The 25,975-nt window shown below is 43.7% G+C and overlaps 1 protein-coding gene across 1 annotated transcript in view; it reads right to left on the bottom strand.

The window, feature by feature from the left end:
- Nucleotides 1-511: 511 nt before the first annotated feature.
- LOC144723330 (FH1/FH2 domain-containing protein 3-like) overlaps nucleotides 512-25,975 on the bottom strand; it is a 179,033-nt gene continuing 153,569 nt past the window's right edge. Inside the window, exons 20-27 of the mRNA XM_078602034.1 lie at nucleotides 25,307-25,489; nucleotides 23,823-23,942; nucleotides 22,783-22,944; nucleotides 21,406-21,596; nucleotides 19,526-19,718; nucleotides 10,948-11,152; nucleotides 9,298-9,462; nucleotides 512-3,740 (exon numbers count right to left, since the gene is read on the bottom strand). Of these exons, the coding sequence (XP_078458160.1) occupies nucleotides 3,658-3,740; nucleotides 9,298-9,462; nucleotides 10,948-11,152; nucleotides 19,526-19,718; nucleotides 21,406-21,596; nucleotides 22,783-22,944; nucleotides 23,823-23,942; nucleotides 25,307-25,489 (1,302 nt within the window). The 3' untranslated portion in view covers nucleotides 512-3,657. The remainder of the gene's footprint in view (nucleotides 3,741-9,297; nucleotides 9,463-10,947; nucleotides 11,153-19,525; nucleotides 19,719-21,405; nucleotides 21,597-22,782; nucleotides 22,945-23,822; nucleotides 23,943-25,306; nucleotides 25,490-25,975) is intronic.

Raw genomic sequence — 25,975 nt, 5'->3', positions numbered from 1 at the left:
TCATTATTTTATTATTTCCCTTCTACGTGACTTTACCGAAAGAACCAAGAAGATGAATTCCTTATTGATGATGATTATTCGTGGGATCGATCATTTAGTGCAGGTTTGATTTAATCGAGCACACCTCCTATTATATTGCCAGGTAATGGTATGTGTATTGTGGCTACTTTTCTATTCTTGCGTGTGGCAGCAATGCGTTCAGGAATTGAATGCCAATATCGAGGTCTGCTGGCCATGAGAGGGCTTCGTGAGCGAGTTAGTGTAGTTGTGCTGTTCCTCCATTGAAGGATTGCAAACTACTGTGGTTTACTCTTTGGTCCATAGTTTGAGTTGCATGGCGACAGTTGTACTGTGGCTTATCTTTAATATTCAATTTCATGTGTGGTACTGAATATGCTTAACCTTAGCAGGACTTCTAATTAGCAATGAAACATGATTATGAATTAATTAGTTCGTCGTTACTTCCTAATTGGTGTTATATATTGCACACAAAACATAAGCAAGAACCGTGTAATATTCAAAGAGATTGTTTTATTACAATAAAAAGCTTCATTAGATATCTTACATGCAAAATAGACGCTGAGTTTGGAGTAATTTGTGGTTCATCGTGATATTTTATTTGGACAGGAACAATACCTTCAAATGTATTTCCAAAGTTATTACTATCTGGTAGTTACAGTTTTAATAGTTTAATGTAATATGTAGTGGATATTCCAACAACGCATAAAACGGGTGCCAGTACATTTTGTTTAGCAAAGGGATGTTAATTGAAATTGTAAAAAGTTAGAGAAAAAATAAATTAATATCAACTTTTCACAAAAAAGTTGGTTACATTTTTGCCTCGTAAGCATTTCTGGGAGAGAAAAAAATTATAATAAAGTTGTAGTGCTTACTCAACTAATTTCGATGCCCAAATTACACTGTCATGGCTTTGGGGACCATAGGTATTGCTGAAATAGCACCTAATACTGTTGCCTAGTTCATTCAAATAAGATATTATCTTACAAATAAAATGTGATTCTCGCTTGACAATATATCATATACACACACACAAACTGTACACACATAGTTTTCATTTTTGAAAACTGTGATCTCTATTGTACACATGTATACAATGTACACCAAAGAGTTCAGAAGACACAGACAAGCACTTTGCATGAGTTTGCTCAGTTTTTTTTTCATACGTGTTGTAATTTCTTGTTTTTAATGCATGAGCTAAATGTTGTTGTTGTTTAGATATACGGACGTTTCACTTGCCACGTGCGTTTTATCCAATAGCCGATATCAATGGCGCTGGTCTCGGGCCTGTTAAGCAATCACTCAAAACTAAAAAACAACTTGGATGGAAGATTTTATGACCACCGTACCTGTAACCTATATGCCCTTCTAAAAGCACATTCACAAACCCTTATTCTCATGGAAATGCTATATCGCAAAAAATAAAATCGGTTGTTTATGCAGTTTCAAAATCCTATGACATCGCCAAAATTACTGTTTGAGCAATATTACAATTGTTTTGTTTCAATAATGATGCAGTTCTCGTTTTAATTGTTCTGGTATGAAGTCCTAACCCATGCTCATTCCTTCCCAAAGGAACAATTTCTCCATTCAAACTGCATTGCAAATAACCACAGCAAAGAGAACACAAACTGCATCATAGAGTGTTAATCAAAGTCCATGTGCTAAGTTGTAGTCGATTGTACATAGTTACACAGTACTTCATTACCAAAACAACATCATATTAAATACTTAGCCAATGGCAGACTTTTGCAAATTACAGATACACATTACACGTCTCCTACAAACGACTCCACTTAGATCACCTTACATAGGGAAACAATATTATTGTTTTGCAGATCACTGTCTTTCCCAAAACTGGCTGCAATATTATTTCTGAAGGTTTTTTTTTTTACTTTTACAGCATATAGGGCAATGTTAGAAAAATAGTCTCTTCATTTTTCTTCTTTAAACGTCAGCATTTTAGCATTCGCCCTGTAAAACAGCGCCGTCTCAAACTCTCCAACCATTCTGTCACACAAAGCTCTACTCAACAGAATCAACACACATTCAACCCTAAACAGCATTCGTCCGTCTACATCTTGGGCTGCTGAGTGTTTTTTAAAACCACTACGCAAAACACAAGGTGCTGAACGCCTAAAGTACTTTATGAAAATATCCCAACGATGTATCTTATGAGTTTGCAAAATGATGACTTAGATGTAATGCAAAAAAACAAGAAAAAAAGTACAAAATTCAAGATGTATGACTGTTTTCCTGTGGACTGAAATGTTGAAAGTATGAATCTGTTTTTATTAAAGTGGCGTGGTTTTGACGCTGGTTTGCTATGAATGGTGCCATGAAATATGTCTGTTTAGACTAACTAGTCTCAAACTATGTTCACACTGGATACCCACAGATTTGTACTTAACTATTAACAAGCAATGGCAAATACATTTAGTTTAACCCACACAGCAACGGTAAATCTCACTACGGGGGAATAAAATCTGATTAATATGTAATGCAAGCAAATACCCTGAAATCGTTGTTGAAATATGTAAAACTTTGATAAAAGCAAAGTAAGAAATATGCTGAATGTGGTTTGTGAGAGTCAGCAAGTAGGCAAACTTAAACATGTGACTATGATTAACATGTTCTGTTACCAACGTAAAGTGTTCCATTTGGTTTCACAAAGTGCATTTTTCAAAATAACAAGTTTGAACAAGGGAACAAAACGCAAAAGAAAGTTAAACAGAAGGGGGAAAAAAAGGAAATAAAGTTACTGCATACAAATCCATCAATATTGACCTAAAACAACATATCTTACTTATTTTTGCTTGTCAGCGGTTCATTTTTTTAAGCATTGTGTAATCTGAGCTTAAACACACACATTCACACTAGAATGCTCGAAGAGACCTTTGGAAAGTAATTTTCTTGGATTCATACATGCTTCTTTAACACGTTTCAATCATAATAATAATAAAACACGTGTGTCCATTCAGGGCACCAAAATAGTTATACAAGTGCTGTCATTTAAAATAAAATGGCAGCATATTACAGAAAGAAAAAAACTAATTTTGAAACAAAATTGCTACTTATAAAAGTAGGTTTAGTAAAAATAAAATAATGCTCATTAGAAAAAAATATTTTTCAGGGAACTAGTTTGAAAGAGTCTAAAAGATTTTGTTCATATTGTTACATAAAAGTCAGTGTTTTCACGGCAAAGGCTATATGAGTGGCTATGTTTAGTGGGACAGTACATTTTTTCCCAGGTGGCTGTATTTGTTTAGTGGTTAAAAAAGTAATCCAAGTACCAAGACCGAGACTTATTGGTGACTGCGTAAAATGTTTGTTTTACTCTATCCGACTGTTTTGGTTTCCTAAAGGCACAATGTCTTATTAAATTGAATGAAAGCGTAATTGTGTTCCATTACACCATGCACCTTTTTAGCCTTTGGTAATAACATGTGTGTGTGTGTGCAACGTTTGTCCAATACAGCATGACATCGTTGAGATGGCCACAATTAAACATTAAATTTTGTGCTCATTTTAACAAGTAAAAGTCTACAGTTCACATTTGTGCCACAGTGGATCTCTCAAGAATCTGTGGCTGGGGCTGGGTCTAGAAAGGAGGAGGGACATTGTGCGCAGAACATCTCCCTACACTTGCAACTCCGCGGTGCCCATTAACCCCAGGGCTTGGGCCTCCTCTGGGGTTAACCCACTCTTCAGGGTTCGGCGGACTGCAAAAAAAAGAAACACACGCACAAAAGACACACGCGCAAACACGTACGCACGTCATCGACGTCAGATAAAAAGGCATTTAAAAAAAACAGTCATGTCCTCAGGATTACAATTACTGTACCAGGATTATTGATGATCCTCTTGGTCATTTGGTATGCATGCCAAACAGCTCAGAAGAAGCACACTGAGACACCTTAATGAGATTGTGGTGGATGGGGGTAGGAGATGAAACGGATGAGGTAAGAAAATACTAAAGAGACGGTGAGTAATACGACTGGGTAGGTTTTTTTTTGCGGTTGTGCAGTGACGCTCCCCGATGTGTTTTTCGGGCTGCGCCAACAACACCATTCCCTGAGGTTTCTCCCCTCCATGCGCTGGGAATTCAAGTTCCTGAAGGAGCTCCCAGCCAGGGCCGGATTAAGGTTCTTCTTCTTCTTGGATCTTTCAGTAAAGTCACGTAGAAGGGAAATAATAAAATAAAACATCATAAAATAATACAATCTCACGACGTTTCGGCCACAACACAAGCAGCCGTCCTCAGGTGAAGAACAGGTCTGTCGGAAAGACACCGTCTGTTTTTCCGATAGACCTATTCTTGATGAATCCCTGCAGTCACGAAAGTGTCTGTCTTTCCGACAGACCTGTTCTTCACCTGAGGACGGCTGCTTGCGTTGTGGCCGAAACGTCGTGAGAATTGTATTATTTTATTATGTTTTATTTTAATTATTTTATCATTTCCATTCTACGTGACTTTACCGAAAGAACCAAGAAGATGAATCCCTGCAGTCACGAAAGCTTTAAATCGAAATTTAAGGTTCTTCTGTTTCGTAGGCCTTCAGTGATAACTTTCCACAGTTGCTACTGCTGCTGCCCCATGTCACGACTGCCACTGGCACTCCGCTTGTTTCACGCGGTAATAGTTCCAGCCGCTGGACAGATGTCGTTACTGATACGCTCATTGTTTGGTCTGTGCCTTCATTTGATGGGAGCGAGCACTGCGTGCCACCGATTAGCAGATTCAATTTGAAATTTGTTGGGGGGAATAACAAGGTAAGCCTAAAGATATTACGAGCAACAATGTATTCAACTATTCCATACGATGGTTATATCGGCTGACGCGTGTTTTAAAAGAATGCTGTTAATTTTCATCCATAAAATATTCAATGTTCTGACAGGATGACCGCATGGCGAGCGCCATATTGCTTTAATTTTATCTTCTTGGTTCTTTCGGTAAAGTCACGTAGAAGGGAAGTAATAAAATAATACAAATAAAACATAATAAAATAATTCTCACGACGTTTCGGACACAACGCAAGCAGCCGTCCTCAGGTGAAGAATCGTCGTGAGAATTATTTTATTATGTTTTATTTTTATTATTGTATTACTTCCCTTCTACGTGACTTTACCGAAAGAACCAAGAAGATGAATCCCTGCAGTCACGAAATCTTTAAATCGAAATGCTTTACTTTCGTTTAAGCTTAAAATGTTTGACTGTTATTTTAGCTGTAATGTGCCTCAACCTGCTCCATAAATATATTTATTCAAGAAGATATCTTGGTTTACTTTTTTTAACACACAAACAAAAAAACACGGTCGCATTTTTTTCCGTAGGCCCTTCAGTTTCCATAGGGCCTAGGGCACAGTGCCTACTGTAGTGCCTACAGTGCCCTAGGCATAGGCCTCCTGTGCCTATTGGATAATACGGCCCTGCTCCCAGCACGTGGAGCGAAACAACAGACAACACGTGGAAGAGCTTAAATAGTGGGTACATTCATGCTTTAAGATATACAAACGGCACTGAGTTAAAGTCGCACACATATGTAATGTATTAATTGCAATACACATTCGAGGGCAAAAAAAAAGTCATGCGGATTTGGAATGCCGATGCAGCATGAGGGGAAAAAATTGCTCCCGCCATCTAATTGGAATAATAATGAATACAATCTTTACGTTGAATTGCATTGGTTTTCTCACTGAAGGTTTTCTCTTGCGGTACTTTAAAACTTAGTCTTGTATAAGAAATGCGAGCCAGCCTGCACATTATTTGGTAATTAACTGACAATTACCTGATGCCCGATATAAAGTATGTTGTGATATTATGTGACACAGCTGTACAATCCATTTAATTCCTACCTTAGTTTATTATAAAGTACCACATCCTGTCGCAACCTTTTGTTTTAAAGGAAACATTGTCATTATCGTGACATGCAATACCCTTGAAACCTGCTACAGTAGTAAGAGCTGCAAATGTCTCTAAATGCTACAGAAACAGCCTTGGAAATTCTATAACACATTGATAGCCAGGCATTCTGGACACCTGGATGCAATTTAGCATTGGTTAATTGCATCCTATTTTGTGTGACCTATTGAGTGAATCTTTATTCTGTTGGCTTCGATTGGCATCACCGTAGGAAATGTCCTTAAGTACAGGTCTGTTGAGCGCACGTGTGCTGTGTTATAATAAATCACGTCGTGATGGGGATACTCTGCCGTGGTGTGATGGTCAGCAATAGGGCTGAACGATTAATCGATTTCATATCGAAATTTGAAAAATGCGATTATCAAATCGCAAAGGCTACGATTTTTTGCAATTTTATTATTTTTATTATTATAACTTTATTTATTTAACTTCACAATTGTTCTATGTTTGATTGTTCTATTTCAATTAAAAGTTTTTTTATAAATACATGTTGGAAGTAAATTAATATATTTTAAGTTCTCATCCTTGCATTAGAATATATAGAGCAGTTCATATTTTGATGGTATCATGTGGTAATGATCCATCACATGTTTTACATCTACTACACAGTGAATAATGAACTGAAGCTTGACTTTAAAAAATTTAATCGCAAATCAAATCGCAATATCTGTCAGAAAAATCGCAATTAGATATTTTCCCCAAATCGTTCAGCCCCAGTCAGCAACACTGGACGGATGTCACCGGTTCTACTGCATCTACCTGGCGCGCCAGTTGAAGCAATAGTGCACATTTCTTAAAGTCCAATACCGCCTCTTCACCTGGCAGCGTAGATGGGTGCATCGGTTAATACTCTTAGACTTTTTGGTGAAGTCACGTAGGTAAAAAAATGAAATTAAGATTTATAAAAATAAAATAATAAAAATCACGACGTTTCGGAGGCAACACAAGTCTCCGTCATCAGGTGGGACCGTCACAGCCAGATTTGCTGTATCAAGTGAGGCAGGGATTCCAAGATGCCTCACTTGATACAGCAAATCTGGCTGTGACGGTCCCACCTGATGCCGGAGACTTGTGTTGCCTCCGAAAAGTCGTGATTTTTATTATTTTATTTTTATTAATTTTAATTTAATTTTTTTACCTACGTGACTTTACCGAAAAAACTAAGAGTATGAATCCTTGCAGTCACGAAAGCTTCAAATCTAGAATGCATCGGTTAAGTCGATCGGCAGGTCACGTGTGGTAGGGTGAGACGTGGATACTCCCACTTCTTCCCAGATGTTTGGCCAGCGTAGAATGGGTAGGCCAAATTAACTCTCTAAGAGAGGGGGGCTCTCTCTAGCTGTCTCTAGTGAAGGCCCATCCACTGACAGTGGCATGAGCAAGTAATCGCAGTGCTGCACCTTTGCCTTCTTTCCTGGCCTATTTGGCTCAACTGTTTATGTTACGTTCAACTAGTGTGTGCACTTGAACCCTTCCAATGGTGTTTTGAATGTGTGTGCTCTCCTGGGGACCCGACTTGTCTTTTGTTTATAGTGTGCAACCCTTACCAAAGGATCCTGACCGATTTAAAAAAAAAACGTCCCACAGGATTCTATAGGAATTTGAAATTTCCTGTAGGATGCGGTAGCATTCCCATGGGATTGCTGTGTGATTTGTTTCGCAAAAAAAGTAGGATCTTGTAAAAAGGTGGCAAAAACTGCAACAGATATTTTATATTTTTTCATGTTTGTGCGTTGAATTGTATAGTTTTTGTTTAGTGAGATAATATTAATGACACCAAGAAATATTAAAGCCCATCTATGCGATTGTCATGATATTTAAGTAATGAAGAATGTGATGTTAAAGATGACTACGTTAAAATAAGCAATAACTTGAATGCTTTGCAACGCTTTAAAATCTCATTCGTAATACTTTTGGCAGAACATGTTGCATGGATAATTAGAAAAGGCAAGATGGTAGATGGCATAAACTGTAAAGAAAGAGTGTGTCCAGATTTTTTTTTTTTTACAGATGCCACGTTTTTAACTGCACAGATGACAGCATAAAAAAACACGTCTGGAATAGAGCGCACAAGGTCGTACAGAGACAGACAAAGATTCCTCTTTTTGTCGGGGCAAGTGCTGTTGGCGAGCACCGATAATGCCAGGCGTTGGTGGCTATGCACGTGACCTGTACTCCAGCAATGTGGAGGTAGCGAAGGTTGGTGCATAGCACAAATGTTGTGAAATTCCCCTCCAGCAGGTGTCAGGGTGGCTTGCCGCGACCGGAAAAAGGCAGTACAGCAAGTTTACTAATTGCCATCTGTTTCCATCTGTATGGGGATAGAGTGTTGCTCCCTTGCGCGCGGGGGTTTTCTCAGGTTTCCTCCCACTTGTATAAACACTCATTCATTGGCTGAAAACATCTTGAAATAAAAACCCAATGCAGGACCCTCTGGAAGAAGTCCTAAGACTCACTGTGGCTTTCCCAGATAAATTAGCTTCTTATTATTCGTATTATGACGGGCATGGCACACAGAGTGGCATCGCCTGCACCACTCCCAGCTATCTTTGTTATCCTTGTACTGATCTTGTCACACCAAACCGGGCACTCATTTACAGTTTAGGCTAAAGTCTGAGACCCTCAGATGTCACTTGCCACTGATGTAACGATAATAATTTACAGTACTGCTGGGTGAAGTCCTCCCACACTTTTCAATTATGGGGGTTGTTTGCCCATACTTTACTGCAGTCGTCAGTGCAGGTTGATAAAAGGAGGGGGGAGGGGTGCGATTGGCAGGACTGGTTCACATATCACTTACTAGTGATGCTTGCCATGACTGGAGATTGAACTTAGGTCACTGGTTTTATAGTGCACTAACGACTTAGCCTAACCACTCATCCACCACTCCACCCCCCACTGATATATCCCAGTTCCCCGGAATGCTACCACGCCTTCCTGCACACCATGCATATGCATAAAGGGAGACATGTATGTGTATATAGGAGGTCGTGGGTTCGATCCCGACCCTGACACCTGCATATTTGGAATTTGCATGTTCTCCCCGTGGTCACATGGTTTTCTCTCCGGGTCCTCCAGTATTTCCCTCCACATTCATAAACATGCTTTTAGAATATTTGGCTAGGATACATTTCCACGCGATAAGCCACTTCGATGAGCTATCGTTTGTGGCCAGGCCGCTACTCAAAAAAAGAGCTGTACTGGACAGCACAGTTAGGCCTTGTCCGGTAACATTTTAAAAACATTGTTGTTTAGTTTAGTTCTAAAAACTATCAAGATGCACCGCATTGCAGAGGGGCCGACCGGGGTGCACTGTGTGTGCGAGGGGGTGGGGGGTGGGGGCTGCTGAAACCTACGGGATTTGCGGTTGGCTCGGGAGCGACGTCGCTCGCGAGTAGCTGCTCGCTGGCACGGGGCCTGCGTGGCCGACTTGACGATGCGGTCCATGATCTCATCGGTGGCGTCGTCCGTCGCATTGGGGGAGTCGTCGAACACCGGAGCGCTCCCCGTGCTCACCCGGCCTGCAACCAGGCGAGCGGGAAAAAAATGTTTCATGTTAAAAAACACGAGCCCTGCTTAATGCCCGTCATGAATCGCTCCGCCGGGGCAAACATTCGAGGTACCGTACAGGTCACGAGTGAAAATAAGAATCATAAATCATTAATCTGGCATTGTCAGCGCCATTATGTTGGTTTTACTTTTCCCCAAACTGGAAGTGGAGAGGAGAAAAGAGAGAGAGAAAAACTCCTTAAAAATAATCAAAACAACAAAAAATATTTTAAACCTTCTAAGTCACCCTTTAGGGTGTTGATACGTTTTGTCACATTGTGAAATATTTATTTTGATAAATATTTGATGAGGTTAAACGATCTGGGTTCATTATGTGTATATTTGCATTACTTATGCAATTTAATAAAAGCCTGTCCAGAAGAAGTTTCTCACACATAAACCATTGCGACATAAACTCAATGAAGTTTTGTTTGTGTTTTTGGCAGGGAGAGGCAGTGGTAATGACAATAGCGTTTGGTCATGCGCTTTGACGTTAAAATTACACTATACTATTTATCTGGAATGGGAGGTTAGAATTATGTCAAACTGTTTCCCCTTGCTTAAATTAGCAACGAGTCTTATGCTCAGAACTGTTGGGGATCCAGAGCCATTATTGTCATTCCACATATCTGTGATGGAGCTACCAGCGAAACATCGTACTCAAAGAGTTAATTGTTGTGAATTTCTCTCCAGCACACCAATGTGTGGAAACACCACGAGACAACCTTATTAAATGTGTTGGGTGGTGGAGGGTTTACAACTAACATTATACTTACGCCCCGATCTGACCCAAAAATCGCAATGCATCATGATATTGGGCATGAAATCCTGGTCGTGTTAACGTCTGTCGCGGATTAACAAGGGGGGGGTGGGGCTTTATCTTGACCTGTGTGTGTGTGTGTGGCGGGAGCGGTAGCGTAGCGGTTAGCGTGCTGCGCTATGAATCCGGTGACCCGAGTTCGATTCCCGCTCACGACCAACATCAATGACGATTATCCTGGGCCTCCCCTAGGTCAACTTCATCGTCAAACGAGTACCTGGTGCGCTGTGTAAATATCGCCGCTGCGGAGTCAAAGGCCACCCCACGCCCCTCGTGTGTCGCCGTTGCCGGCCTTCGTAGGTGCAGCTACGCTAACGGCACTTGCCCCCGCCGGCCGGCTCAGGTTACTTGCAGGGGGAATCTTTATCTTTAAATTTCGATTTAAAGATTTCGTGACTGCAGGGATTCATCGTCTTGGTTCTTTCGGTAAAGTCACGTAGAAGGGAAATAATAAGAAAATAAAAATAAAACATCATAAAATAATTCTCACGACGTTTCGGCCACAACGCAAGCAGCCGTCCTCAGGTGAAGACCCAGGTCTGTCGGGGAGACAGCAAGACCAGGTCTGTCGGGGAGACAGCGTCTTTGTCGTTGTGGAAATGTCAAAACGGGAGCGGCTGTCGGGCGATTCACTGACCGCGGCTTGCGCGGGCGCGCGCGCGCGTGCGAATCCCGGGCACGGACGAGTGTAGCCCGCCGCTCGCGTGCACGGACGTGCGCAGGACGGCCTTCATGTTTTCGTGCTCCGCATCGTCCTCGGCCGCCAGCTGCCTCCGCACGGCCGGCACCGACGCCGACGCCGTCAGCGGCGACTGGGCACTGCCGCCCGAGAACTTCCCGCTCTGCGTTTCACGAGCCGTGGCCGTAGCGGGAAAAAGGGGAGCGGGGCGCCACAGTTTTGAAGGGATGTTAGGAAGTCACCGGAGCTGTGCGACTTTTAAATCTGAAGTGAAAACTAATTTCTTTAGAAGTGCTTTTTGTGTTTTAAGTTTGTTATTCTTCCCACCCCCCCACACCTGTGATCAGCACATTTAGCTACGTACGGTGCGAAAGAAGTTCAACAATTAATCAATTAACACCTCCGTGCGGTGGAAGAGGGGTTAGCGGACTGCACTGTGAACCTGACGAGGTTGATTCCGGGCCATGGCTTAACGCCGATCTCGAACTGGCTCAGCTTGGTGAATATTCAAACAACGCTCATGATCGACATTGCATGGATTGGCAAAAAACATTATCATAATTACACATGATTAATTAGGGTGCTCTTTTCATTTGCATATCCAGTGCACTGCATGGAAGTTTCTTCTTTCTGCTACGTAGTGGCCAACATTTGCAAAACGTCTTTGCAGAACATGACATGTGGTTGCACTTGATCTAGTTGGATCGGCCTCATGCAAATATCCAAGTACCGTATGCTGGCGACTGTAATGGTACTTTAAATGGCGCTATTTAATGAAACTAATATCATGGCTCACTGCACTGTGAACCCAGTGGGTTAAGTTCAATTCTCGGCCAAGGCTAACATCTGTGGAGGGGGTTGTCTGAACCAATTGTGCCCCCCCCCCCTATCAACCAACACTGATCAGCATGTATGTTGTATGTATGTTAACCTTCTTTTGCACCGTACGCTGCGCTAATCGGAGGTGCAGCTGGCTACGTCGGGTGGTTAGGTCAAACAACCCCCATTCTGTGGAGAAGCCTTCATCCAGCATTGGAGTGATAAAGGTCTGTAATTATCATGACATTATTATTATACAGCAACGAGATCTTAAAAAATGTGTGTGTGCATGCCAGGAAGAGTACGATTGCAATGGGGGAGAACCCATTGAGACTGGATGTCTCTTTTTCAAGGGGGATCTGGGTCAAGAAGTGACAATGGAACAAACTTGACATCAAGCAAAGGGGAAAGGTTAACATCCCCCCCCCCACCGAGGATTAAAAGTGAGACAAGATCAGGGAATGGAATGGGATGGAAGTGTAGAAGGTGTGGAGCTGCTGCTCATCTCCTGACTGTAGAAAAACAAATTTGACTTGAGTCAGTGGTGGAAAGTCTACATTCCGAGGGCGAGGGTCAGCATTTGAACTCGCGGCCTCGTGATTGCGAGTGCTCTAACCAGAATTAACATTGGAAGGACACGGGACAATTACGTGAAGTAAATTGCGTGTGAAACTTAATATCATTGTTAATATAAAATGTATGATAACGCACGGAGCGGATAAACCCTGACTATAACAAACCTTCCCCTCCGTGGTGCTTACAAGTTTAACGCATTTGACAGTTTAATATTTATTCTTCTGCAACTCCTGTTCTATGTTGCCATTATAGCTGATTATTTTTTCCATTCCTAGGACGGCGGCGGGGGCATCTTGCTACGATTACGTTCGACTGGTGGCTCGTTAAAGGAGATACCCCAATGGAGGTTGGAGAAAAAAAAGTTGGCAGGCGTACAACAATCCTGCTCCCCTGTTCTGACAGGCGCAAGCGGCAACGGTGCGGAGTGCGACGGCCATGGGACAGGAGCTGCCTGCAGTGACGGCAACAGTGGGAGTGCAAACCACTCCTTGTCCCGCATGAAAATGCTGAATATGTACAATTGTCACATCATATAGCACTTACACCAATACATTGAAAAATCCCATGGTGCTGGTGTTAAAATATAAGTATATTCTCATTGCGTCTGTATGGGGTTTTTTTTTTTTTACAAAAGGCTAATTTAACAATGTAGCAGACATTTCGTTTGTAGTGTTTTCCATGGGAAAGCCTCGAAATAGTTGTTAGAATAGGCCCCCAGATAAATGTCAAAGCAATTTCTCTTTTGAGGACAGTCATAGGTAAAACAATGCATATATGTGAACATACACAATCGTATAGGTGGTTTAAAAAAATGAAATGCTTTGAAACGAGATATGGACAATTACAATGCAGTCTTGTAGTTTTTCATTTATCATATTAAGATCATTGTTCTGGGGTTCACTTACAATTACGTTAAGTACATAATGGGGCTCTTAAATGGAACAGTTCTTTCGAGAATTATTATTATAAAAGGGAACATCCTCTGTAATTTTCCTCTAAAAGGTGAAATTCTAGATATACTCTCCTTGAGGCCGTGTGTGAGGCTCGCAGCCGAGAGGATTAAAGTTCAGTTACGGATTACTCAGTCACAAAAGTATCTCGCATACTGTACATGGCGGTAGGGGGGGGGGAATTGCGCAGCTCAGCACGAAATAACGAGCCACATATATCTTCCAACTCCCCAGTGCAAAAAAAATGCAAACAAATCTATTGTTTTAACGTTGCTGCCCTTGTAACCTTGGAAATGGTGCAGAATTGGCCACATGGTGCAGGTGATATGAACAGCATTTGCATTCTTTGTTTGCGGTTCAAGATAAGCACTCAACTGTAACACTAACCGTAAAAGCTAGCTCTATCGCTACCACTCTAAGTGTAACTCAACCTGCTAATGCTAAATGCGAACACTTATCTTAACGCCAGTCAATCCTAGTTCACATATTCAAGATTTGACCTTAGAAACGCATTCAACTAATTTGCCTCGGAGGGATACTATTGCATGGTGTGTGTATATATGCGCACAGATGCAATGCGGGTGTTCCATTTCAGAAAGTCAAACTTGCAGGACTAAAGATGCAGTTTGCTGCAGTGTGGACTGCGGTAAGGTGGATTTACGTAATTAATGAACGTTAAATATTTGCCGTGGTGTGTACAGTGGTGGAAATTAATGAAAAAAAATATCTGTAAAAGGTCGTCGTCCCATCACAGTAAAAATGCATTCGCATTCTCCTTTGCCGAGGGCTCTGATTGTGTAAAGTGCTGCACAAGGGGGACCGGGGGTACGAGGGAGAGGAGAGAGGAATGGATCAGATTGCATTCGCGGCCGAGACGTCCCAACTGTGCACCGTGCGTGCAGCCCCCCACGCCATCACCGCAAGACAATCGTGCAATTACAGCAACTCCGCTCGGCATTTACGTTAAGTTCGAGTCAGTGGTCTCAAATGGAAAGCCTGAATACTCGAGGGGAGTTGGGGTGGGGGGGGATAATCTGTTCCCAACTTTTTCGCTACTGGCACCCCCTCCCTCCCCACCCCTAAAAAAATAAAGATGGTAAACTCACACTCGGTATGTTGTACGAACGTTGAACTTACATTATTTATATTCTTGGTTCTTTCGGTAAAGTCCGCTTGTGTTGCGATCGAAACGTCGTGAGTTTTTTTGCTTTTATTATTTTCAATTTATTTTTTAATTTAAATTGTATTATATTTTCTATCTACATGACTTTACCGAAAGAACCAGGAATATGAATTCCTGCAGTCACGAAAGTTTTAAATCAAAACTTACATTATTTGCATTAAATGTAACTCAGTATATGAATGACTCTCACCATTGTCACTCAACACACGTGTGCATCACAGAAATAACTGGGCAGTCGAACGCAATACTAAAGCATGGTAACTTCTTAACGTGTACGGCTACTCTCATAGATGCATGAAACTATTGTGTTTGTCAAGCAATGTTATATCTAAATGGAGGCAAAATCGAGCAAAATTCACTGGGAAAATGTATAATAATGAAGGTTTTTGGGTGAGATCGAGTGAGTATAAATGTTTCGTAACCCTCCACCACCCGACACAGCCAATTATAAAGGAATTTGTCACGTAAAAAAAACGTCAATTAGTTACTACATTTACTCTCCAACGCACCGGTGGGCTGAAGTAGTAACTAATTAGCGTTTTGTTTACGTGACAAATCCCTTTCTAATTGGCTGTGTCGGATGGTGGAGAGTTACGACACATTCATACTTAAGCGATCTAACCCAAACAACCTTTATTATGATACATTTTCCCAGTGGATTTTTGCCCACCTTTTCGACCACCTAGTCTATATGTAACATACCATATGAAAGTATGCACATCCGAAAGAAAGTCTGGTGGATTAACCAAATATGACTTGTATTTAATTTACAGCCATTTGTTAATTCACTGCTGCAGGAAGGCTTCACCGCACTGCACTGACCATGGCGGTTGTTTGACCATACTTCACCACGCTGGTCATTGCGGGTTCATACCCGCCACTGATGCTAGACTTGGCACAGGGATAAAACTCGTCTCGTTGGGTTCGCAGTGCAGTGCCCTGATCATCCATGTCGACACTCTCCTGCTTTGTATTGCAATGCGCATTAGAGACAATAGCAGCAACCGTTCACCGGAGAAGATGTGAACACGCGGAGAGATATGACACGCGCGCTGCGCATATTTGGAGGAATTTCAACCGCTTTTTTTTTAATCTTGGATTAAGATCAAAGCGGCCGTTGGGATCGGTTTGCACAAGAGCCAAGGTGCAGCAATGCTCCATCTGCAGCGCACTGTTAAATGCCGTCGGACCATCGAAAGGCGCCGTGCATCATCGAGCTGATGAAACTTTCCACAAATGCTCCAAACAAACCGCTATGGTACTTGTACACCCTTAACGGAATTAAATGTATATTCATATTTCACCCTCAGTATACTATGTGTGAAATATTTGTTTTTATTTACAATGCTTTTCTTTTTACCCGGGAGAGCCTCAGTGAGTATTTTTGCAAGAGGTTCCTGCAATACCGCTGCTGACTGCTGTGTGTAATCGCAGCTGAGTAATTGCAGGAAACTTTTCAGCATTGCAATGTTTTGGGCAATACCACGCAGTAAACATTTTATGCTTTGCTTTGTTTTGATTGTAAAGCTATAGTGCCCTTGTGTAGATACGCTTATGCTGAGCTGTGTAAAAGATTTGAGCAGCAATTTGCGAATGATTAGTAGAACTTCATTCTAGATTTGAAGCTTTCGTGACTGCAAGGATTCATATTCTTAGGTTTTTTCGGTAAAGTCACGTAGGTAAAAAATTAAAATTAATAAAAGTAAAAGAAAAAAAGAAAAGAAAAATCACGACGTTGATACAGCAAGCGTGCTGTGACGGTTCCACCTAAAGACGGAAGCTTGTGTTGCCTCCGAAACGTCGTGATTTTTATTTAATTTTTATTTAATTTTACTTTTATTAATTTTAATTCTTTACCTACGTGACTTTACCGAAAAAACCTAAGAATAAGATAAGTAGAACATTCATGGGTATTTGTTAGATTGCAAACCTATCGGATATGTATTTAAATCCTGATAAAAGCATTGTCTCTTTCAACAACAACCATCTTACTTCATTGCTGTTGCAGTCATTATTGCAACCCTCCGAGCAAGGCAACTTTCAATCTTACAGGTTGACAAAGCAAGCTACTGAACAATCTAGAGTTTACAAAGTTCAGTGCACTTGTGGCTCTTACATTACCTGTGATAGTATTTTCAATCCCGGCAAAGGTTAGTAAAGCACTGACAGAAACGAGCTGGTCTTGTGAAGGCGAGGGTGTAAACGTGAGTGAGTGAGAGAGTCATGTATTTGTGTGGTGTTTGGGTGCACACGTGTGTGTGTACATGTGCATGCCTTCAACCAACAAGGCCCCATCTAAAACGTGCTTTGAGTTGACGATCACAAGAATGTGGAACATATATTCCTTTTTTGTGTGGATGTATGTCCCTTTGATCAGAATGAAAGTGTTTATTTAGACTGCATGAGGAATCCGATTATCCATGAAGCTCTTTTTATAAAGATGTCCAGTATGGGCGGGTCAGTGTGATAAATGACAAGGCAATTGAAAATAAATTTCCTGAAAAATAACGTAGTGAATTCAAAATGAAAATAAAATGAAAATGCATTTTGCATGTAGAAAAATATCATTGGCATTCATGTTGTATATTTTCAATTCCAAAATCTTTACGTCCATATTTTTTTTAAGTAACAAAATTTGAAGAAGTAAAATAACAATTAAAAAAACACAGCAAACATTTTATTGCCTCTTCCCCCAACACAGCAGATCGGTAGGTTGTGTGTGGTAGGGTATAGTCAGGGTACTTCCACCTCTTCCGAAACATCTGGCCAACGTGGAAGAGTAGGCCAACTAAGCTTTAGAAGGGCTCATAAGCTCCTTCTGGTGGAGATCCTTCTCCCCCCCTCCCCAGAGTCACGTGAGCAAGCAATTACAGGGCTGTCCCCTTTACCACCACCTTTACTGCCACCTTTTCTCCCGACAAAAGCCATACATTGTGGGCACCATCAAAGCGTGATTTAAACGAGGCCCCAGGAGTGAGCTGAGCAACGCGGGGAACACGATGAGGGTTAGTAGTGAGTTTACATGTTTCAGGGTACTCTACCTCCGCCGCCTCTTCATCGTCGGTCTATGAAGAAGAGGCAAAGGCGCGATGATGGGACACGGGTGGGATGCAGGAGGAAACAAATGCAGAAGAAAAGCAAAAGAGTTACGAGAGAGAGTACGCTTGATCAAAGTGACTACAATGAAAAGTTAAACAAATTTCGCGAAAAGCACATTCCAAATGCAATACATTTTGCAGATAGCGCTGGTTGGCAAAACACCATTTGTTATGATTTTTTTTTCTCCTACTTTATCGTACTTTCTTTGCCGTGGCTACGGCCAATGTAAACTGGCCAGTATAATTTGTCAAGCGGGATTAATTGATCTTTTTTAAAGCGTGCTTCTGAATGCAGGCTTCTCGAAAGGAAGGAGCCTACATTTGAAAAGGACTCAAAAGGATGAAAATAATACTGCCTGGCGTTTCAGTGTGTAACGCTATCGGCACATAAATAATACAGGAGGCATAACTGAAGGGACATCATGCATTAAAATTAAACAGATGGGCAATGACAGGAATTGCAAACAAAAGATACCACATTGTAATGAATAGATGCTTTCAACACAAAAGATTGATTTATTTTTTAAGAAACATGTACGAAAGCAGTGAAGCTCTTTGTCGGTGAATATCTGTAATGTATAACAGTGGTGGCCCAACAGTTGAAAGAATATAATGATAGCTGTTGAATGTGTTTTTTTCCTCAACTATAAATTCAAGGAAAATGGCAGTTTGAACGTTAACAAAAAAGGGTTATTGTTTATAGTCACTAAACATACGTAACTGAACATTTTCCCGCTACTGCAAATAGATTTTATTTTTTTATGAAACAAAGTATGAATTTTATAGCATGTAATAATTTGGAATGTAAATTTGAAACAATTATCCGTTAAAAAGGTTTACCGACTGTTTAATGTTGACATTTTTCATAACATGAAATTCATGTATTCATCTTAACCCTGAATTATTGTTTTGTGATTCCAAGAAGTAATGCTTACTTTATATCGGTATTTCTGGTCTCACTACGGGGCAGATGATGCCTGCTGTGTGTATGAGTTAACGTGCCGTTTACCATCCCATAGCAACCCGAAAGGAATGCTGTTAGGGCTCTATAAATGTGGAATACACCAAATGATACTTTGGTTGAAACCTACATTATTTTTATTGAATGTAACTCGATATATGAATGACTATCTCTCACAACTGAGCTTAAATCACCCCTGTCCACATCACAGTAATAACTGGGCAGTCAAACGTAACGTAACATTATAGTAACTTTTATCATGTAAGGCTACTCTCATAGATGCATTAAACTATTGTTCAGTCTTGATTTGAAACTTTCGTGACTGCAGGAATCCATACTCTTTGGTTCTTTCGGTAAAGTCACGTAGGTAGAAAATTAATAGATCACGACGTTTCGATCGCAACACAAGCAACCGTCATCAGGTGAGACAAACACAGAAGGTGAACTGCTGTCGCAGGAGTAAACTATTGTTGTTTTTTGAATATCTAAACGGAGGCAAAAACTGGAGCAAAATTCCACTGGGAAAAATGAATCCTGTTATTAGAATAATGTGCGACTGCGTAGGATTTAGCAGTTTCCCTTGCGTAGGTCTCTGATGCGTTCCCGGGTTGTACCGCGCGCTGTTCGGCACGGTGTCCGACGGTTCGCTCCGCCACGTGCCGGGAGATTCTTTCGGAACTGATCCTCCCAACACAAGGGTGGGTGAGACGTCAACATACGACCCGGCCATTGCAGTAACGGGACCATTACAGACGACAGTACGTGCCATAAGCAGGCGATGCGCAGCGGGGGGCGGCTTTTGCGATCGATTGTTTTTTGCGGTGGCTGTCATGGGGGGGGTGGGGGGGTGGGGGGGTGGGGGGTGGGGGGGGGTGGGGGGCTGAGTGGTGTGGGGGTTAGTTCCACGTGCAGCCTCGCGGGGAGCCACGCGGGGGACGCTGCCACTCACGTCGGTGATCATCTTCCCCCGAGTCTTGTTGCGCTCGCGGTGCGTCGCCCGCTTGAGCCTCTGCTGCAGCACGCGCTCGCGCGCCGTGCGGTACTCCAGCGCAAACTCGCTCACGATGCGGCAGAAGCGCGTGATGCTCACGTCCCGGATGGAGTAGGGCGCGTGTCCGATGAACAGCATGAACGCGTGGAACCTGGCGACGGCGAGAGGGGCGGACGACGCACGTCAAGCCGTGGGCTCGTTTGGCCGACGCGCCGTAGTCCACGGCCGTCATTTGATCACTGAATCGATAGCCTCGTGTGGCCGGTGTGTGAGCTCGCCTGCGATTAATCGCACGTATAATTGTGCGGGTAGCCAGGTGGGTGTTTTTTGTTTATTTTAAGTGAAGACAATGGTGACCGGGGATAGGGCCCCCGAGCCCCATGTGCTCTGTAGAGTACAAGCCTTCCAATTTAGATTTGGGCGGACTCCGTGCTGAGAGATTAAGCTGCGGTGTTGTGACGCGGAGGGTGTTACCGCTCACTATTGCAAATACGCAAATGACCTTAGGAAGAACATGTGGAAATAAAGCTTTGCCGTTTCACAAACCCCTGGTGCTCAGCTGTTGCGGAGTCGCCCACAATGCGGAGTGCCCGCTCATCGTCGCCGAAACTTTATGATTTTTGTTGTTGTCTATTTAAGCTGACATGTCCCACTCGTTAGGAGTCGTGGGAGGAGAGGGACAGGGCGTGCCGGCTACGCTGTAATTGTTACGCGGTTCTAATCGTGTAAGAATCACGATGAGAAACATAAAAGAACACAGACAAGTATCATCCGCAGGCAGACACATCAAGGTGGCGACAGACACCCTCGATCACCTCTTCATTGTTCGGGAATCAGTTTTGTACCAAACCACGGCAGCTTTCTGTGCACTGTGGCTCTTTGTGAGCCAACTGTGTTCACTGTGGCGTAAGCGGTTGTGATTCCACTGCGATTGACCACTGCTTAAAACTCACATCACCTCCAAAACGACAGCGAATAAATGCGTCCAGTAGTTTCAGAATCTTTATTTATACTGGGGGAATCCGATGAGCTGTAAAGCTCTTGTTAACAGCTGTCCAGGAGGAGCGGGTCAGAAAGTTACAACAAACGATACAAAAACACGGCAGTGAAAAGTGCCGTAAAGGTAAGCAAATCCCTAAAAAAATTAAGTCAACAATTATTTATTTTCCCAGGAAGCAATTAGATAATCTTTCAGAAGCAACCTGGCCACAAATGATAGCTCGACGCAGTGGCTTATCGTCACGTGGACATTTATAGCAGCCGAATAATGTGAATAATCTGAAAGTAATGGAGCACCAGCAGGGCAGGCCGAGAGAGAGGTGACTTGGCATGGTGAACCAGGACACAAAGAGCTGTGCAATGGACGTGGCGATGGTCGAGTACAGGTGTAGAGGAGTAGAAGAGAGTAGTGGCGTCATGTGCGTTGTCCGGTGCGATGGCGTCACGGGACGTGGGGTCATGCGCACTGGACAGCGCACATGACGACACAGCTCCTCGAGGATAAAGGGGTCGTAGCTGGAGAGTAGGGTCGAAGTAGGGTGGAACGGGGGGAGCCAGGGGCAAGAGGGTAGGAATAGGGGATAGACAGCGTCAGGGATGGACGTTGCCGTGCTCCTCGGTCGGCCGTGTTGGCTGATCCCACGGCCGGCGCAGAGGAGACGTGTGTTGTGTAGCCCTTAATAAACGACGTGAGTCGTCGCCAACTCTTCTACACAAGGAATGAGCGAAGGGAGTCTGACCCGGGTCGGCAGACGCCACACGAGTAACGGGGAATGCTCAGAAGAAGATCGAGTCCTCAACGGACGGACATGCATGCGCACACGCACACACACACACACCTGTTGACGATTCTCCGATGCACGATCTTGAGGATGATTATTCGCTCGGCGCAGTCTCGGAGGAACTCGGACATTTTGGTTTTGAGCACCGGCTTGGTTTCGTGCTTGGCGATGGCCTTCAGGTGGTCCCAGCAGGCCCGGCACCTCCGCTCCATTTGGTTCAAGTTCTCCTGCACCTGATCAAAGTCCACCTGAGTGGTGGCAACACCGAGACGTTAATAACTTTCCCAGCTCCGGCTGCTCCAGCCGTCTCTCTTCAATCCCTGTCTCTCCGTAAAGTTATTCCTCCCAAGGGCAGATGCACGGATCGAGCTCCCTGCATCCCATCCAATCTCATTGTATGTTTGTTGAACTTCTTTCGCAGCGTACGTAGCCAACCGTGCTAATCGGAGGTGCGGGGGAAGGACAACAAACTAAACACAAAGAGTAGTTCTCAAGAAATTGGTTTTAAATCCGGATTTAAAAGTGCGTAGCTCCGGTGGCTTCCTACCCCTCGAAACACCACACCGCGCCAGCGATCCAGCACTTTGGAAGCGAGCATTGGTGTGTCCTACATATTTGTGAAACTCCCAAACCCACTGCGCTGTGAGGTAGGCAGCATGCGGCAGGTTGGCCAAATCTGTGTGAGGCTTTGCTTGTTATCCTCTCATATGCGTGGGTCTTCTGTGGGTACTTCAATTTCCTCCCACATGCCAAACACTCATTATTGGAATTGGACAATTATTCCGATACATGACCCTCCTAAAAACTCTCAACAGTCGGTGATGTTTTTCTGGATAAACAAACGGCTGTGTTTGCTGGTTTCCCATTTCGGAGACACCATCATCCGGACACGGTTGAATGTTATACCCAGCTCGATCAGATTCTTTATTTATGTAAACAAAAGGGGCCAAGCGTTGTCAGGACAGTTTTGCTGCAACTGAAACTCATGCAGCTGAGATATTTCTAAAAGTGTTTTTTTTTACATATATAACAGAAGGCTGAACGTGGCTAAAGGAGCTCATGTCATAGGGTTACCGAGCCAATCGCGCTGCTAAAATCCCGTGGTCAAGCACTCAATTGACTCCGCATTTAAAGTAAAAAAAAATGCCCTGTGCAGCAAGTTAGACGGTTTAAGCAAAGTAAGAGATTGTACATATTTGCACACAGTCGATTCACTCATCACCTTCCAACGGATGCAGCTCTTTCACGGCACTACTTTCCACGTGGAGATGAGAATCGCAGCAGCCGAAACGCGCGTTCGATAAAACCGCACTGGGCGAGGTTTTTCCTGCGATAATGTCTGCCGAGGGCCCGCAATTACCCATCACCACCCCTGGATATCACATGGCACGCGGAGTGAAGCATCGCCGCTGCTGCTGCTACTGCTACTGTCACCTTGGCGGAGCGTGTGATGGCGCCGATCTCCGAGTACAGGTCCGTCGTGTCCGGGAACTTCTCCACGACCATGTTGCACACGTGGTGTAGCAGAGACTGCTTGTGCACCGTGTCTTTCACCTCCGGCACCTTCTCCAAGTAGTACAGCTCAAAGCCTTTAGCCTGCACGGTTGTGACCGGCAGGAGAGGGGTCTCAGCGCATAACAAAGTGCATGCGCCACTGGGGACGATATTGCACCCAGTGTTTTCAGCTTCCATCTGAATTGAATTTCCGTTGGTTGCTCAACCCGAGCTATACTCAAGAGAGATGTCGATTGATCTGGCAAGGTGGCACTCACTTCCGCATAATTAGGTTATGAGTTTAATTCCCAGTTGGCATTCAGCTCATCACCCAGAGTAACGCTCTGTGGGATGTCACAAGTGGCTGTCCCATTCCCTAGACTGGCCTCTGCCATGGAAACGTGGAATGTCTACCAACGGCTCAGGACCACCAACTGAGATTACAACTGTCTCATTACGGATGTTAGCAGCTACACTATTTGACTTTTAACGATCTCAATCAATGTCAGTTTCACATGAACGTAAATATTAGGAAATACCAGGTGGCTAAAGCAGTCCGATGCAAGATAATGGTGTGTGCCGCCGGAGCGCAAAGGCGTTCAGAGTCGCAAGTAGAGCTGGGATCATTAGTCAACTGAGTCGATTAATTGATAAAAACATTGTAATCGAATACTTATTTTGTGCTGAACAACTGAGCCACTTATAAAATGGCGGCCACCCTGACATCCTGCCCCCCCACCCCTTAGAAGTTACAGGTGCCATGGCGTGGCCGACGATGCCGATGGCGTCACCAAGCGCCACCCGTCACCAACCCATGGGGAGAGAGGGGGCGAGACGTTTTCCCAACGATGGTCATGTTATCCGATTGGTCGAACAATTGGCGCCGACAATTGGGGGAACCGTCGATCACTTAAATAGTCGGAGAGCCCCGGCTCTAGGCCCAGGCAACTGGGAATGGAGAGGCTTACGGTCCCACTCACGTTTGTGCCGTTGAGGAAGTTCCCCACAGCCAACAGGGTGGTGAGGATGCATCTCAGGGTGCGATTCTTCTCCACCTGGTCCATCCCCTCCTTGATGTCCTGAAGGGGCTCAGCCACTTCCTATGGAAGGCACAAGACACGTGGGGTACGCAGATCAGGGCTTGAACTTGTACGTATGTACGTGGGACTCCTTTCGCACCGTACGTAGCTAATCGGAGGTGTGGGGCTTCACTGGTGTCTCAAAGTGAAAGGACTGCTTTACGTGCGGCACCCAGCCGCGCTGTTTGGAACACGCCCTCCTGTATTCGGAGAGATAGAAAACTGAGTTGACTGTCGACACTTTGATACGCCGCGGTGTATTATTATCTTTCTTTATCAACGAATCTCTAAACTGGAGTGGGTTTTTAATTTGCAGGACTGTGTATACAATTCTGCATTTACCTACCAGTGGCACGATGACACAGGAAGTGCTCATCATTAATGAATAACTGCAAATAAACAGCCGTTTGACACGCTCCTCTTTAAATTAGCAAATTCGTTAAGTTATTTTATATTCATGTTAAAGTGTCTCCATACTTCAGTAAGCAATTGCATGGCACTCATTTGCTTCGGTGGCTGATGGGGGTAAGCTTCTCCATCTAACTACTGCTGTTGATTTTCGCACCAAAGTGGTACTCAATTTAAAACCCTGAAGGGATGATGGGCTGAGTCAACCTCCAACCAGGATTTTAAGGAGCAACCTTCCGAATGTGAGCCACTCGCATTTCCATTGAGCCACTCCGCTGGTTACTCTATACGCATATCTACGTATCAAAATCATGAAGAAATAAGAACAGACTTTACCCTTCCTGGAAATAAAACAGGTGTTAAGATGTTAAATTACCAAACAGATACCGTTCGCAAGGCATCAAGTCAGCATTAACCACTCTGTTCACCTTTTGGCGTTCTATGGTCTAACACTGGTGAGACAAGGCCATACAGAAGGCTGTCTGTGGTGTAGACCAATCAGTTTCAAGGGCAATGCATATATTATAACCAGAGCATGTTTGTTTGTGTTGCCACAAGTATGTGGCTAATGCAGACTTGATGCCTTGCAATAGGTATATATTTGGTGTACGAACATCTAAAACACCTATAAACGAAATTATTTTTATTTGACCAAGTATAGCTCTTTTCAGAAGCGACCTGGTCGCAAATGATATCTCAACAAAGTGGCTAATCATGCGTGGTGGCTAATCATGTGGAAATGCATAGCAGCCGAATACTCTCAATGCATGGTTATAAACGTGGAGGGAAAAACCAGAGGACCCAAAGAGAAATCCACATGACCACGGGGAGAACATGCAAACTCCAAATATACAGGCGTCGGGGTCAGGATCTAAACCACAACCTCCTGTATACCGGGCGAGGCAGTTAACATCTCGCCACATTGGCGCCTGATTTATTACTCTGCACACGCCTAACCCGAGCGGGTTCCCACAAACCTTCTCCATCGTCTCGTAGTCGAGCTTGAAGGCCCAGAGCTGGAGGCGAGCGGAGAGCTCGCTGATGGACGACAGCGTGAGCAGGAACTGCTCCGCAGAGCCGAGGGGCACGTCGGGGTTCACGAGCTGCGCCTCCGTGATCTTCTGCTTCTCCTCCTCCGTGGGGATCATGGTGAGCAGTTTCTGCAACGGGCCACCATCAGCAACACCGTGAGCACCATCGCAGGCAAGGGATTTCGCCGACAGGGTAAATGAGTGTGCGGCAGAGGTCGCAAACGGGTTTTGATTCGATAATTTTTTTTTTACCCTTCTGTCTGGCAACAAAACTGACACCTTTTTTACAAGGAGTCATGTTTGCATAGACCACAATACCTGCAGTCTGATAATGTATGCACTGTCCTTGAAGTTGATTGGTCCACACCCGAGAGAGCTTTCCTTAGAGCCTAGTCTCACATGGGTTGGACCAGTTGATGCCAGATAGAAGGGTAAAAAAACAATTATCATATTTTTTACTGGCAAATGAGGTTCCAATGGGGTTTTGATTCCTTACCCATACCCGTACCCGGCCGCACCAGGGTCGCAAACGGGTACCCGTACCCGGCCGTACCCGTACCCTACCCGTACCCGGCCGGGTACGGGTAGGGTACGGGTATCGGGTACCTGATTGCG

This window comes from Lampetra planeri, chromosome 17 (assembly GCF_965212315.1).
Source record: "Lampetra planeri chromosome 17, kcLamPlan1.2.h2, whole genome shotgun sequence".
NCBI classification, from domain to species: domain Eukaryota; kingdom Metazoa; phylum Chordata; class Hyperoartia; order Petromyzontiformes; family Petromyzontidae; genus Lampetra; species Lampetra planeri.
This window is presented reverse-complemented; position numbering and strand designations above follow the sequence as displayed.